We start from the raw sequence: 15000 nt of genomic DNA, 5'->3' as shown, positions 1-15000 counted from the left end.
TATTTGAAAGATGTCATGAGGAAATTTATTTTCAGTAATTCCGTGAATCTCTAATTGTTTTATGTCATCATAGGTTTTTGAATTTGTATTTCATGGTTTGTAAGGATTTCGTGTCTAAAGTCGTAAGACAAAAGTGCTTACTACTTTAGTGTTTTAATAAAGCGGTTATTCATTTTAGACTTGTGCAGTTGCAACTTTATACCTTGTTTGGATCGGTTGTGTGTAATAAGTGAATGTACAGATCTAATTTCTTGTTCAGCGTGCATTTACTGCTACGTCTGTTTTGTTTTTTTTCGGCTTTTCCCGATAAGGGGTCGCCACAGCCAAACTCTGGTCCGCTAATCTGCAGTAGAGTTTTATGATGCCGAGTTGCCAGCCAGACGCCCAACCTTCAGCGAAGGCACGCCCATTTACGCATGTCTTTCAGAGGCCACTCGTCCGTGGGGAGGACATGCAGACTCCACACACACACACAAGGCACTCCCGCACACTAGCTGAGAATCGAACGGGAGAACCTCTTGCTGTGAGGCAATGACACTACCGCTGTACCACCGCGGCTTACACGTTTGTCTGGTATAGTAATTTAGTCATTGTGAAGAGTGTGCTAAATAAGCTATTTTCATTTTTTGTAACTATTAGTTTTGTCGGTAGCTGCCAAAACTGCTTTTTCAGAAGTTAAGCTCTGGTGAAAAGCAGAAACTCTGCAGGTGTGAGAAGGTGTGAAATTCCACTCTGGCTGTGTGGAAGAGTTTAAATGTCTGTCTTAGTTTTTTGCTTTACAACTTAATTTAAACCAGCTGGTAAGTATACCCTTAAACATAATTGCCATTATGTTACTTTACATCCAAACACCCCCATTCTCTTTCTTCTGACTGTATACTTGACGGCACAAAAAAATCTTGTGGACCTTGCAGCTCTGTGTTTCTGAATAAAGCATTATATTGCCTGCGTTTGTTGTAAACATGATTTCTAACTTGAATGGCCAGTTTCTGGACTCTCTCTTGCGTAAGTTATAACACTGGGTAGCCATCTGAATGAATTGTCGTGTCCTGTATATTCTACCTATTTATGTAAAATGTTTTAGCGGTCTTTAGTTGATATCTTTTTTTATTCTCTGGGGGGGAGGGGCTTAAAGCTATTCCCACTCTCTCCCGTAAACTGTGGTGCTTACTTGGCTGTCTTCTAGTTTTCCAAGTATAATTTTCCTGATTTCCGTACCGTCAGCCGAATAGTCTAAAGTATTCCAATTCCCCTTGCTTCCCAACCCCTGTAATGTCCTATCAAAGGTTTTTATGTCAACCTCTCCCAACCTGTGGTACAGGCCCAGATGTCTTCTGTTTTCACATAATTTTCCATGCTGTCAAAACCATCTTCTTACTTTGTAACCCTCCCCATCTGTTCTGTGTATATCTTGAAACAAAAGTTTTTTTTTTCCGTATCAAATTCATAATACTTGACTAACTTTATCATTCCAGTATAGTTCTGGAAGTTTGTACTTCAAATTCCAGTTATTGCATCCTGGGATTTTTGGCAAAGTTATGTAGTCTGTGTTTATTTCGCTCGAGTCTTATGGGTTACTAAAGAAATGTAAATTGCAACTGTTCAGCACAAATCATCAGATATGGTAGTGTTCATTACAGTCTAGGTATTAAACTGGGGTTTCATGATAAACAAATATTAATTTTGTAAGAAACAACTTACAGTATCACAGTAAGCATTAAAGTTATACATACTGGCAACAGTGTTTTTGTCCATCTGTGAGCTTTCACATGGAACTGTACAGTCTTGTCTGTTACTTGATGGTACAGATTATTTTCACTTTAATTATTTAACTAGTACTAGACGAAGGCCAAATATCAGTGCAGTTGTGTTGCCCATCATGTAAGCTTTAAGATGAAATATCTCCAGTAGCTTGCATGTAGCATAGTTTTAGAATTAATGCTTATATGAGCAAGTCTGCATTAGAAGCCTAGAGGCATCCATAAGATGCAACTACAGAAACTTCTAGGTGTCACTAGGCTGTAATTGATCCTAGAGACCCTCAGTAGTATATTTTTATTACAAGTTGGTTAAAAGTGTAAAAATAAAAAAAAAAATACTTTTTTATACTCTAGCCAATTTTCCCTTTTGTATATCCTTTACTAGCTACAAGTTAAAAATGCACTCAGATTTATTTATAAAATTAAAGTATTCTAATTGAAATGTGATTATGTTGTATGTGTATGTTGTAAACTGTCTAGTAATGCTATCAGAGATGTATAAATAACTGAATGTAATGTACTATACTGAGCTCATAACTGAGTATGAACTTTGTATTCTGAAACTGACTGAAGTTGACAAGTGTTTATAAAGTGGCCATGTATAAATGTTAACATTCTGGAAGCTAAACTAATACTAAAGGAATACTTTTCTGCCAGTGTTACCTGAGCACAGATAAACTGAAATCTGGTAAATGTTATATTCTTAAAGCTAAACTGTTAGAAAAAAATGTATTTGGGCTGAAGACAATACTGACAGAAAAAAAAGGTATTCATTTACTTTCAGTATTGTTTGAGCTCAAATAAAAGAACGTGATATCTGGTAAACCTTTTATTCTGGAAACCTAGTAGAATACATTTTTCTGTATCATTTTGAACACAAATAAAAGCATAAACTCAAAGCTAGTACTGTTATACAGTTGTGTGAAAACATAAGACATTTGCATACTTTTAACTCTAATCCACATAAATGTACATCTTTTGTATACATTGTAACAATAGGAGACACTGCCAGCCCAGCTATCTGGAATTTTGTAAATAATTGGGAGTTGTGAATGTCAACATGATTCATATGTTTGTGTTAGAAATCTATTAGAACTGTATGTTGTGTATATTAAACTGCTGGTCCAGAAGTGTGTGTGAAAAGGGTTTGTATAGTACTGAGCCTAGAAGTGTGACCACAGTGTACCCTTTTGGGTTAAAACAGAAATGTATGTAAACTATTGTAACTGTGTAAATGTATATGTTTTAATAGTGGAAACTAGCTTATAAGCACGTAGAAGGGTAACTTGCAAAACTTTAGAAAAAATAACTGAAAACTTAAATGACTTTATAACCACGTACTAAGAGATGTTCTTTCCGTTTCAATGCAACAGGAGACATGATGTCTAGAGCTAGAAGTTTTTTGTATTGTCTTTTTTTAAATGTGGAGGCATGTTAGATCTTTTAGCAAATGGAAGCTGTAAAATAATTTAAGTCTGTGTGTTTCTGCAGCTAGATGCTAAAGTTAATTTAAGAACTCTCTGAGAAGTAGTGCATTCTGTATTTGTCTTTGACCTGACAACATCAGCTAGAAGATCCGTTCACAGCACTTGCCTTGGTGTAATAGCGAATTTCTAGGCTATAGTAATTATTTTAGATATAGTTGGGAATACAGTAAAGATTAGTTTGTGTTTTCTGTATTTTATTTCAGACTGTTAATCTGAAGTTAATGTGATTTACTGAGTTTTTTCTTGTTCTTTTATTAAATTTATTTAAACCTGTCTTTGTGGCCGATATTTGTGGGACATAGTTTGGCTCTTCTAGTACTTGCATATCTGTTTGGTGAACTATGTAGGCCACTCCTAATAGCCTTGCTGTTGGTCACGCTACCATTTGGATTAATAGTGACATTACACTGCAAGATTGGACACCCTTTGCCAAGGGCCTTTAAGTAGCTGATAAGTAGTGGCAGTAAAAACTACCTTATAGTGTGGGCAGAAGGGGGCATAGCTAGTAAACTTATGCCAGCCTTTCCCAGGGGTTGTGTGTGTCTGTCAGTCTCGTCAGCTACTTGAGCATGGACATAAAGCACTGGTTGAACAGAGGGTGCTGGAGGTCTTGCTTGGCCACTCAGCTGAGATCACAACTCTCTAGTTGTGCCAGTGAGGAGTCTTATTGGAGAGAAACCGGGCCCAGACTGACTGGTCTGTGTGTGCTTTTAAAAGGAAATTGCACTTTATTGTGCGTGTACTTATCCTCCCATGTGTGCATCCCCCACTGTTGCCAGTGGTGAGGATTGAGGCTCCTTGATTACTGGGCCAGTGCTGGGGCATCACATACACATTTTAACTTCTTAACTGCGTTGCTGTTATCTAAATTATTTTAAACAGCAAACGCTTGTCTTTTTGTAGCTACTTCAGTTGTGCAGCACAGCTCTTGCCAAGTTTAAACCTTACTGTGAATTGGCCTGGTCACTGCTGTAACTTTGCTAAATTAAATGGAAACCTCAGTGGCATTTTTTTTCGCTGTCATAACCTCAAATGAAACTAAAATAGTAATCTGACATTTTAATATTTCCATTGTATTAAATTTTCTATATTTTTTAATTTCTGCACCTTTATAAAATCTTCACTGTTGAACTTGTTAACATTTTACTCGCTGACCCTCAAGTTGTAATTTACAAAAGAATGTCTTCATTGTGCAGATCTCCCCGCTTCTTTACGTCTTCATTGTACAGGTCTCCCCGCTTCTTTACGTGTTTCCTTAGTTGATGTCCTTTAGTAGTACTTAATGCTGCAAGGATTTGTCTTATCTTCTTGAATAAATATTGAACTGTTAGTGCACAAGTGTCACTAACAATAACTGATCTTTTGCCATGTTAAATGGCATACAATACTGTCTTTAATTTTAGCCAGTTATCTGATAACTCAAGTCCGTGTCTCTCGTGTGCTTTGTAAACTGCAATTTATGCATGGAATGTATACAGTATTGAACTGTATGCATATGCACATTTATTACTGGAGTGATATGATTCTGGAAGTATAATATGAGAGTTGAACCTATGGCTTTAGTGACCCACATTTGAGGCACTCCTTGCGTGGGATCTGAACTTTTGACCGTACTGCGTAGCATTGACTCTTTAAATTCTATAAACTAACAAAACATAATTTTATGTTTGGGAATGCTTGTCTGTGTTCGTATCAAGATTTCATTTATACATTGTACGTAATATGTTTTAAATTATAGTAACGAACAATGTCTGTTAAACAGAACAATGACGCAATTCATTTGTTAGACAAGTATAAACTCTTTATTCTATAAATTAACTTGACTGTTATTTCTGCTGTACCACTGTGGCATACATATTTACGACTCCATTTTAAATCTAGTTCTAGCTTGAAATGTGTTGCCTGTTATTTCTTACTGGTCACTCCCAATCTGTCTTGGTTTTTATGAGAATAACATATACCGTTTCTGGAAAATGTGTTAACTTGATTGCCTCCACTTTAGCTGTAGTTGCTGAACTGGAATTTATTTTATCTTTAACTCAAAGGTCTGTGTTCCTCTTGTAAACAATTCTTCAAATTCTGTATATTTGAGTAATCTGCTGCGCACACTTTCTTACAGGTGTCATCTGTGTCCATACTGTCATTTATTACATCCACTATACTTTCCAAACAGTACTAGTGAAAAAAGCTAAAGAATGTACAATGTAGGTGGTCTTGTATCCCTGGTTACCTGTCAGTTAGCGCTGTACAAGGCAGATAGTGTCTATTCATCTAGTTGACTTCCTTAAATGGTTACTAAGGTCATGGATAAAGGGCATAGACTGTTCTCGCTGCCTCTCTAGATCTCACCAATGCCTTTGATACTGTCCTGCATGTTGGAGTGATTAACAGTTTGCCAGCTTTAGCATTTTATCCATGCCCAGTTTGCTGGATAGCCAGCTGTGGCTGCCCAATAGAACTTACACGGTTAGTCAGGCATGTTTTCTCTTTGGCATTTTCTTTAACAAAAAAGCTGGCACCGAGGTGCTATGGTTAACAAAAAGTTTACTAGTTGATTGCAAGTCTGGAGTGGTTATCTAATCCCACCTGGATGTTCATTCTGTAGCAGGGGGTGAACCAGGTAAGTGCTTCAAGTGTTAATCCTGTTCTTGCATTCAGTGTTAAGAAATGCAGTAGCTCTTCCTTTGGTAAATCCTGTCACCACCATGTACTATGTCCACATTGTAGATGTGAGTGCCTATCTTCTCCTCCTTTCGTTTTTTCCCGGTTAGGGGTCTCCACAGCGGATCACCTGTCTGCTCATGATTGGCAATGGAGTTTTACAGTGTCTAGTTGCCCAACCTTCCACAGGAGGCAACAAACGCATTCACACCTAGGGCCAATTTAGTGTCCAATCCACCTGCAGCATGTCTTTGGGATGTGGGAGGAAACCGGAGCACCCGGAGGAAACCCAGACGACCACAGGGAGGACATGCAGACTCTGCACAGAAGGCACCCCAGCTGAGGATTGAACCGGAGGACCTCTTGCTGTGAGGCGACAATGCTAACCACTGCACCACCGTGGCCGCCCATCTTATCTTCTTATGTTATAAATCAGATTAATATATTTTCTGGGAAGACTATGAAAAATTATTAATTTGGAGGAGATACTTTATACACATGCACACACACACACTGTTGGCTAGGCTATAACACGGTAAAATCGCATTACGATAGGAAAAGGAACAATAATAACTTTTCTGTTCACACTTTGTGATGAACTTGCATGAATAGTTAATTGCGTGCCAAAAAGCGGGTCCACGGGAGTGAGATACCCTATCTTTACTTGAACATAATGCCTATTTCAATCCTTAAAACATCCAACACAAGTAAGGCTATTTGTACCGAATGCATGCTCCTCCATAATCATCTTGTATTGAAATGATTCCTGCCCTATACCACAATAATACTACTGTTCAGATTATGATGGATACCTAATTCCAGTGACATTCATCTTTGCCCACATGCCACTGGCATTACTCTATCTGACTTGTATAAAACAATGTAAATATGTTGTAGTAGTAGTGGAAACTGTTAAAATAAATTACATATTGTCAGTGGGACCACTATGAGAAATATATAAACATCCACTTATGGCAAACTGAACACGTGAGCGTCACTGAACACATCCACCAAACTAACAGCTAAAAACAAAAGTAACGCACTGTTCTTCAGAAGGGAAGACCTGCTGTAATGTCCAAGTGTCCCACATAATTTCTCTTCCCCTTACCTGTATATATTAACATCATGGATATAGAACCACAGGGAAAGGATGAACACCTTACAAGGGTAAAATAACTAGCAGTAGTGCTGTGATTTTGCATTACAGCAAATTAATATAAAATATTTTGGGGATTTGTGTATTCATTAAATTGAGAATATGAAGACTGTTATCCAGGAGATACTGTTTATAAAGTAGATCTGTCTTGTCAGACCAATTGCTAGATAAAACTTACTGTATATGTGTGTGTGTGTGTGTGTGTGTGTGTGTGTGTGTGTGTGTGTGTGTGTGTGTGTGTGTGTGTGTGTGTGTGTAAAACAGTATGCATATGAATTAATTCACTTCATTTCAGAGTAATGCTGGCATGAAGAGGGCTAATTACATCAGTAGTTACATCGGCTGCAAATCAAAAATAGATTGGAAGCATTCAGTTAACTTAATGTTGTGCTGGTTTGTCAAGTATTTGTGGTGGGACAGAATACTTCATTAAAGTATCGGGCAGCAGGTAGTCCAAAACTGACACTAAATACTTAACTGGTATTTTATGCTTCCTTCTGTAAGTACAACCTTCGTTTCCCAAAGAAAGTAAACTTCATGATTACACACTCCCTGGACCAGTCAACATCACAGTCAGGGAAATAAAGTCCTGTACTTGGTCATTATCTGTATAGGACAGCTCTGCTCACCATCATAACTTCCTGCTTGGTCAAATTGACCCACAAGTCAGTCATATTCACCTTACTATGGAATCTAAAAGCAGCTTTCAGTGCATCAGTATTCAGAAACTATGCAAAGGATAATCTACTAAAGATGAGTGATGTCCTAACTAAAATCAAATGCCCTTGCCACCTAGCTGATCTCACTGCTTACGTGGAATCCTTTGTAAGGCTTTGTGCACATGCTTGTTGCATATGTACATCTGTCCCTGTAAGAAATAAATAGAATGACAAATTAAAGAAAAAATACTGTAGAACACCAATATAAACAGGCTGTATAGTTAAACAAAAAAAAAAGTGTGCACTAAAAACAAATCTAACTCACAAAAAGCCAAAAATGCAGCTGCTAAACTAAGCCAGGAACTCTGAAGCCTGATTGAATCAAGCAGTGTCAGATGTGAGTTAAAAATGGCAATCAAGACAAAAGTTAATGACAGTGCTTCCTTTAGAAATCTCAGGAAGAAACACCCAGCACTTAAAGAGATTATTCAATGCCTCTCAAAGGATCTTTGCCAAATGCATGGAGAACTGGAATAGCCATTCTGTTACAGAAAGGTGGGGCTACATTGGACCCAGGCAATTACAGACTCTTAAGACTGAGCAGCCTCATCTCCAAGGATATGGGAAGGATCATTATGGAACTAATGAGCAGGGAAATAGCTGACCTACAAACTCTCTACCCAGTCCAGCTTGGATTCATTAAGGGCAGGTTCTGCTTACTTAACTTGGTTGACTATTTCAAATAAGTCACTGAGGCAGTGGGTGAGGGTCAGTTGGTGCACACTGCACATCTAGGCTTTGAAAACATGTATGACACCATGCCACACTCAGATGTTATAGATAGTTTCAAAGCTAAGTATTAATCCATAAGTAGTTCATTGGATAGAAGATCCTCTCAAAAATAGAACACAGGAAGTTAGGGTGAGTGGCTAACAATAGGAAGTAAGGTGACTTGATTGCAATCTTGGTGCCATCATAAACTCCCCTGAGGACATCGCTTTTCTGCAACAGGGCCTCTACCAAAGCTTTGGACTGAATCTAAATGCCAAGAAATATAGAATCGTATCCTTTGACAAGCTAGACTCATTTTGCAATTGTCACATTGACATCATCCCCCCTGAAAACTGACCTTGCAGTTAGGGATCTGGGAACCTATGTCAGCAATGAGCTGTCCTTTGACTAATCCATTATTGCAAAGAAGTCCTTTTTCACTGCGCAACTTGTATCTAAGTGTATAACATTCACATCCAAGGACATGATAGCTCCCCTGTACTCAATGCTAATTAGGTCAATCATCAAGTATTTTATTTATTTATTAGTTCATTTATTAATTTATCCTTTTGTTGACTGGGCTAGTCCTACTATGCTAGAAGCCTTTTTTCAGGGGAAACCCAAGGTGGCATATATACTATTAGGGGAATTTGTCCACAGCATTGGGTAACTTACCCATTTCTTTTCGATAGGTGCTATGAGATCCTTTACCTCCACCTGAGCTACACCAACTCAGTCAGATGGAGCCTTGGTTTAACATCTTGTCCAAAGGATGATTCACTCCGGAGTGCCGCAACCACTTATGCTGCACTGCAGTGTCAGGTGTCAATCTACCTGGTGTGAGACTAGAACCCACAGTTTGAGCAAGATTAACAGAACATGCTGGAGGGATAGGTTATGTACCACATAGAATGCCACTTCTATGAAACAATAAAGAGTATTTGTCTTACTGTATTCATACAGAACTGAGAAGAATGTATAGGTAACTGCAAATTCAACCCTGGTTATTTGATTGGAAAACATGTAATTGCCCAAACCTATACTTGTCCAGCTTGCATTTGGAGATTCGTATTGCAAAATATAAGTGCTAATAATTACTATGGGAGTGTATGGCTAGGTTTCTTAAGAGCCTCACAGACCGATTGCCTAGTAAGCATGTATGAATCTATTAATTCTAGCATTCCAAATAACTGCAGGGATCATTTAGGCTGTTAATTTTCATAAGGTGAATATTTTCAAAACCGTTTTAAGGACTTGCTTGCGAGTTTTAGTGTGAGAAAAATTTCACAATATCCTCTCAAACGTACAGAACAGACCATTCATTTCTAACTGTTTTAATTTAGTACAATTCGTTAGTTTTCTTTCAGTTATTTTGAAGCTTCGACCATCTTCCATTAATCTAATCTTGTGGTGATTCAGATAGCAAGTGTGCTATCATGTTCCAGTAATAGTAACATGGTAATTAAAATGCTTAAGAAATTACTCTCATAGCAACAATGGGAGCAAAATGTCTAAACAGTCTTCAAATATTCAAGCATACTACATATTTCAGCATTGCATCCTCTTGACTATCTTCTACTGAAATAAAGTCCAGATTCCAAGAGACTAGAGTGTCTGACGAATGGTGCAGAAGATTAAGATTTAGAGCTCTTAACAATTTACTTCTAATGGTGTACAGGGTTTGATTACCCTCAGCTTTCCTTAACCTGCTGTGTGACCTTGAGAAAGTCACTTAACCAGACATTACTTTGGGGCAATCTGGACTATGGCAGTAGTCTGGGGGGGGGGGGGGGCTAGTTTAGCATAATGTTTAAGGTTTGTGCCTCATAAACGCAAAGTACAGGGTTCGATTCTGACCTCAGGTTATTAGTTAGGCTTAAAATAATTCTTTAGGAAGGTGGTGACATAGTCCACTGGAGGTGCAATCTGTAATCTATTTTGGCTATTTCTCTGAACATACATCGCTATATCAGGATGATATAATAGGATTCACAAACTTTCAGTGATAAGGAACACCGTTATGAATTCCATTCATAGTGGGACATGCACTGGGCTCCCACAGCATCCTTAAAGTGCTCCAGAATTATCTGGTCAGCTCAACACCAGCAACATCTGGTGACCAGATAGCACATCTCAACCTGTATATCATGCACATCTCAACCTGTATATCATCCACTGTGCTGCAGGCATAACACCATCTCTCCATATAATGCCTACATTTTTACAACTGATCAGCATACTGATGAATCTGTCAGCATGCTGATTACTAATGGCTGTGATCACCTCATAGGTCATGATAAGAAAATCCTGCAATGCACAGCTTGTCTTTGTGTATATCTTCATGGTCCAGTGAAGTTATAGTCCTACTTTCCTTCCCTTTATAAAGCTCATCATTGAATGCAGTGCCTCCTTCAACATTTATTTATTTTTTTATTGTAAGTTTAACTGGGCTGGTGTTACTGGATATATGTCCATTTTCAGTAGAGGCCCGGGGAGGTAAGTTCCAAGGTACATTCAGTAAAACACAGCAAACATGCACTTCATTAAATAGTTTCCTCACCAAATATATCTCTGGTCTGAGTACCTTTAGCTACTCTGAAACTAAAATTACTCTCCCTCTGCTCAGCTCTGTATATGCTCACAATATTCTGTGCCGTGACTCACCCTATACTCTGGCTTCCTTACTATCACTAGAAAAATCTGGTAAATCAAATGCTCATCTAAACCTGTACAGACAGTGCCAGCTGCCATGACGTGCCTAACCCAGTGTATCCCGTGTGTTTGAAATAGACTTCTGTTATGTACTAACCAGAGTGCTTCCTTGATGACATTTAAAACCACAATGGATGATTGGAGGAATAGTCACATGTCCAACTGGTATATTTTGGGGATAACTTTGATTTTCACAAATATTGGGTGATTTGGTTGAGTATCTTGAATGTCTTCTTGGGTGTAAGCTTTGTACAGACCTGTAATGCTAATTCTTGTCCATGTATATCCTGCTGGAAATCGCATTTTACTTGTTTCCATAAGCATGTGTACACAAGAGGTAGTTATGTGTGCTTTCCTCAAAGTGGTTAAGCTGTGTAAAAAGCACAATAATGTGACTGTAGGGGTATTGACCTGAGCATTTTCTATGAATATGTTGGTAGAGAGCATAATTTGAAATTAGGGTGAATTTCAGATCAGAAGATGCTGTTGGAAATTGAAACATTGTAATATTTACCAGTCAGTAATTTGACTGCATGCGTAGGCTTTATATCCCTTCAGAGTAAGGTAAACAGAAGCTGTCAGAAATGTAAGTATATGTCAGTGTCTGTGGCATAAACATGTTTCCTTAAAATGTATCTTATTGTATTAGAGGAATACTGCTAGTGTTGACTACATTACTGTCTCTCATGCTTTCTGGGTTGTTTTGTGCATGCATAGTGGCTTAAATTCTGACCAGTGTGCCTTGATTACTTGAGTGATCTGCACAGATTTGTTTCATGTGGCTTTGTTCAACTGTTGCATTTTCCCAAGTTTGCAGTTTATTTTGCTATTCTGCCTCTCCCTGTCTTTAGCATTTGGTACATTTCTGCCCTGTTCTTTAGGGATAGAAAGAAATGTCTGGGGTTGCCACACAGTAAATTTAGTGTTTTGACTTTAGTTTTCATTGTCCTCTACACTATTGTAGAATTATTTTTGTCATAATCCTTACTGCTTGTGTACACACAAGTACATTGTTTATATGGAAGTCCCTTTTGTAGATGAAGTATTAACACTTTCTCAACAAACCTATACCTAACTAATTTGTATGTATAACCTGCTGTTACTATGAATCATAAGCTTATTAACTTTGTGTGCATCTTGCCCAGGTTGTGGCTGGAAATGCTGTGGGTCAGTCCACCCACATGATTGACAAATTAAAAAATAAAGTACTTTATCGGGTCCTTGGGAGAATAGTTGGTAGCTACATGATCTGCCTCTGTTTCCTGTTTCTTTTCTGCTTAAGATGACCACAGGTCACCATGTCATTTGCATTCATACTGTAGTCCCTCTTGTCTCTGTTGGTCTCCAGTGAGAAGTGGTCTGCCCCCCGTGGTTCAGTCAGTTGACTTCCATACTGCACAACATTTATCGGTTTTCTCTGAACTCCTTCCTATGTGGCTTGAGTAGACCTTGCTGAAGGGAAGCTTTTGCTGTACCCCCATTTTATGAAGATGCACCCTATCATTCTGTTTTCTTCTGGGTTCTTTCTATCTGTTCATGATGGTCTCCAGCCCATCTGTGATGCATGGAGGTCTCCAGCCCATCTGTGATCCATGGAGCCTGAACTGTCATCTGGTACCAGTCTTAAACTGAAACTAAAGTGTAGCAAAGAAATTTTGCAAGCTGTCTGCTCCATGTAATACAAATTAATATATCACTGTTTCTTAAATGAATGGTTCTGCACTTGTACCCCATTGGCAACTACATTTTGTACCTCAGTTTGCTCCCAGGGTAGCTGGCACCTTCATTCCTCCATAGATGTGGCTGTGGTGATCTACACACTTTGCATATTTCTTCTCACCACACACAACCTCAGAACTATTGCATTTGGCTGTATAGCAATCACCTACCACCCTGTGTGTCACTTGGTTAGTTTTTCCTCCTCTCTGTCTTGTACCTATCCTCTACTGTTGTCAGTTGAAGACGCTAATCCTCCTCTTGGTTCCCTCTGGTATATCTTCACATTAACACATTGTAGAACACTGGATAGAGTGAGTATTGATTTGGGTCCATACACATTTGTCACTATTTTGGAAGTTAATAGGTGGGCTGTTGGGTCTGTGGGTGGTGGGGTTTCTGAATCCAGGTAGTTAAGGGGGTTATGACTGAGTGAGGTGGTAGGAGATGCTCCTGCATGAATGGTGGTCACTCAGCAGATTGAAGAAGCTTTGTTGTATCAGTAAAAGACTGAAAACAGTTGTTTCAAAGCCCATCATCCTATATCTAGCCCACGTGTGTCCCAGAATTGAAATATTTCTCTCAACAGTGAGAAAAGAAACCTCAGAAGAGCTCAAACAGGGATTCCACATAAGCTGATAAGCCAAGTACTTGGCCTTTGATCAATTATTTAAAACTTTTAACATCAACCAGTTTTGTTCAGACAATCTGACTGGTTCTCTGCCTGAAATGTATGTGATAGTGGTGTGGGAGATGGCTGCATTGGTGGGGGTCGAGATGGGAGGGGGAGAGTAATGAGGGGTGTCCTGGGATTAAGCAAATGTTCTTTGGAAAGGGGGGATGTGTGATTGGAGTGGGGGCTGAAATTGTTTGCAGTGACAGTTTTTGTGAAGTTTAGTATCAACCCCACCCCCAAAGGTCACTGCTGTCTGCTGTTTCCAATGTCTTGCTTGATGTAAAGCTGTCCTTTTACTCTTTCAACAGCTTGCTCAGTCTGTTATTGAGCTTAATGACCAGATGCAGAAGAAGGACAAAGAAATCCAGGCCAACGAAGCCAGGTCAGTATACTTTTCTCTGCTGTATTGTAGGCCATCTGTGGATGTATTGGTTATACTTGTTAAACAAGTTCTGGTAATTCACCAAGTAGAACAAGGCTGTGTATTGCTGCCAGTAGCCAGTTCACTAAAAGATTCTTAAAAGAAGTTGCTAAACTTCTTGTAGAAAGTTGCCAGAGAAGGAAATTAGCCATGAACCTCTAAGCATTGCATGTGTACAGGAGGCTGTGGAGAGCCAGGAACATGTGGGTTTTGGGAGAGGAGAGGCAAGGGGGCATGTGCATTTGGGATGGTTGGACTGTTGCATCTTTCAGATATTTAAGAGCAGGTCACCGAGTTGTGTGTGCTGTTAACTGACACGTGGAGTCTAGTGAAGGACAGGACCATTTTTTTTGGGTAAGGTAACCACCTGGAGTGTACTTTGAGGTCATATGGTTGCATTAGGTTATCACATAACTAGTATTGGTTTGTAGATATGGTTATGCTAGGTGGTTTAGGAGTGCAGCAGTGTTTCCAGCATGCCCTGTTTTACTTCAGTGTCTTGCTGTGCTGTCACAATTCTACGTCCTGAATTCAGTGTCCCCACTACCTGTTTTGGTGACAGTTTCCCTTTACCGGTGTTCCTTTCTAATGTGCACTTGTAGGGTGCCCCCACCCCCACTGAGTGATTTGTTATAGGGTGATTTCAGTTTCCCTTTGTACTATAACCTGTTAATCTGTGCTGCAGTATGAAGTGCGTTGCACACCTGTTTTGAATTGTGTGGTGTCCAGAACTATATGCAGAAATTTGTGATATTTACATGTTTGAATTCCTAATGGTCAGGCTTGTACCACAGTATTATTTTAGCCTGAAGTGTTGTATCCCATTGTGCTAAAAGATTGTGGAGGTATGCTACCCCCAATCAGTTAGTTAAAATTTCCCAGACCACAATGTATAATACAAGGTTTATATAGTCTTGATGTAAATCTAACTTTGAGTATCTGTGACAAATAAATACTATAATCCTGCATTTGTATTAACTT

The 15000-nt window shown here is 38.9% G+C and overlaps 1 protein-coding gene across 2 annotated transcripts in view; it reads left to right on the top strand.

Moving 5' to 3' along the window:
* The window catches only part of ATG16L1 (autophagy related 16 like 1), a 1009779-nt gene that overhangs the window by 36388 nt on the left and 958391 nt on the right, over window positions 1-15000 (top strand). For both annotated transcript variants that reach the window (XM_044070583.1, XM_044070584.1), the window contains exon 4: window positions 13907-13980. In XM_044070583.1, coding sequence (XP_043926518.1) covers window positions 13907-13980 — 74 coding nt within the window. The remainder of the gene's footprint in view (window positions 1-13906; window positions 13981-15000) is intronic.

Source organism: Protopterus annectens, chromosome 4.part1 (genome assembly GCF_019279795.1).
Source record: "Protopterus annectens isolate FY-2018-M chromosome 4.part1, PAN1.0, whole genome shotgun sequence".
NCBI classification, from domain to species: Eukaryota; Metazoa; Chordata; order Ceratodontiformes; family Protopteridae; genus Protopterus; species Protopterus annectens.
Note: the sequence above shows the minus strand (reverse complement) of the source record. Positions and strands in the feature narration are given on the sequence as shown.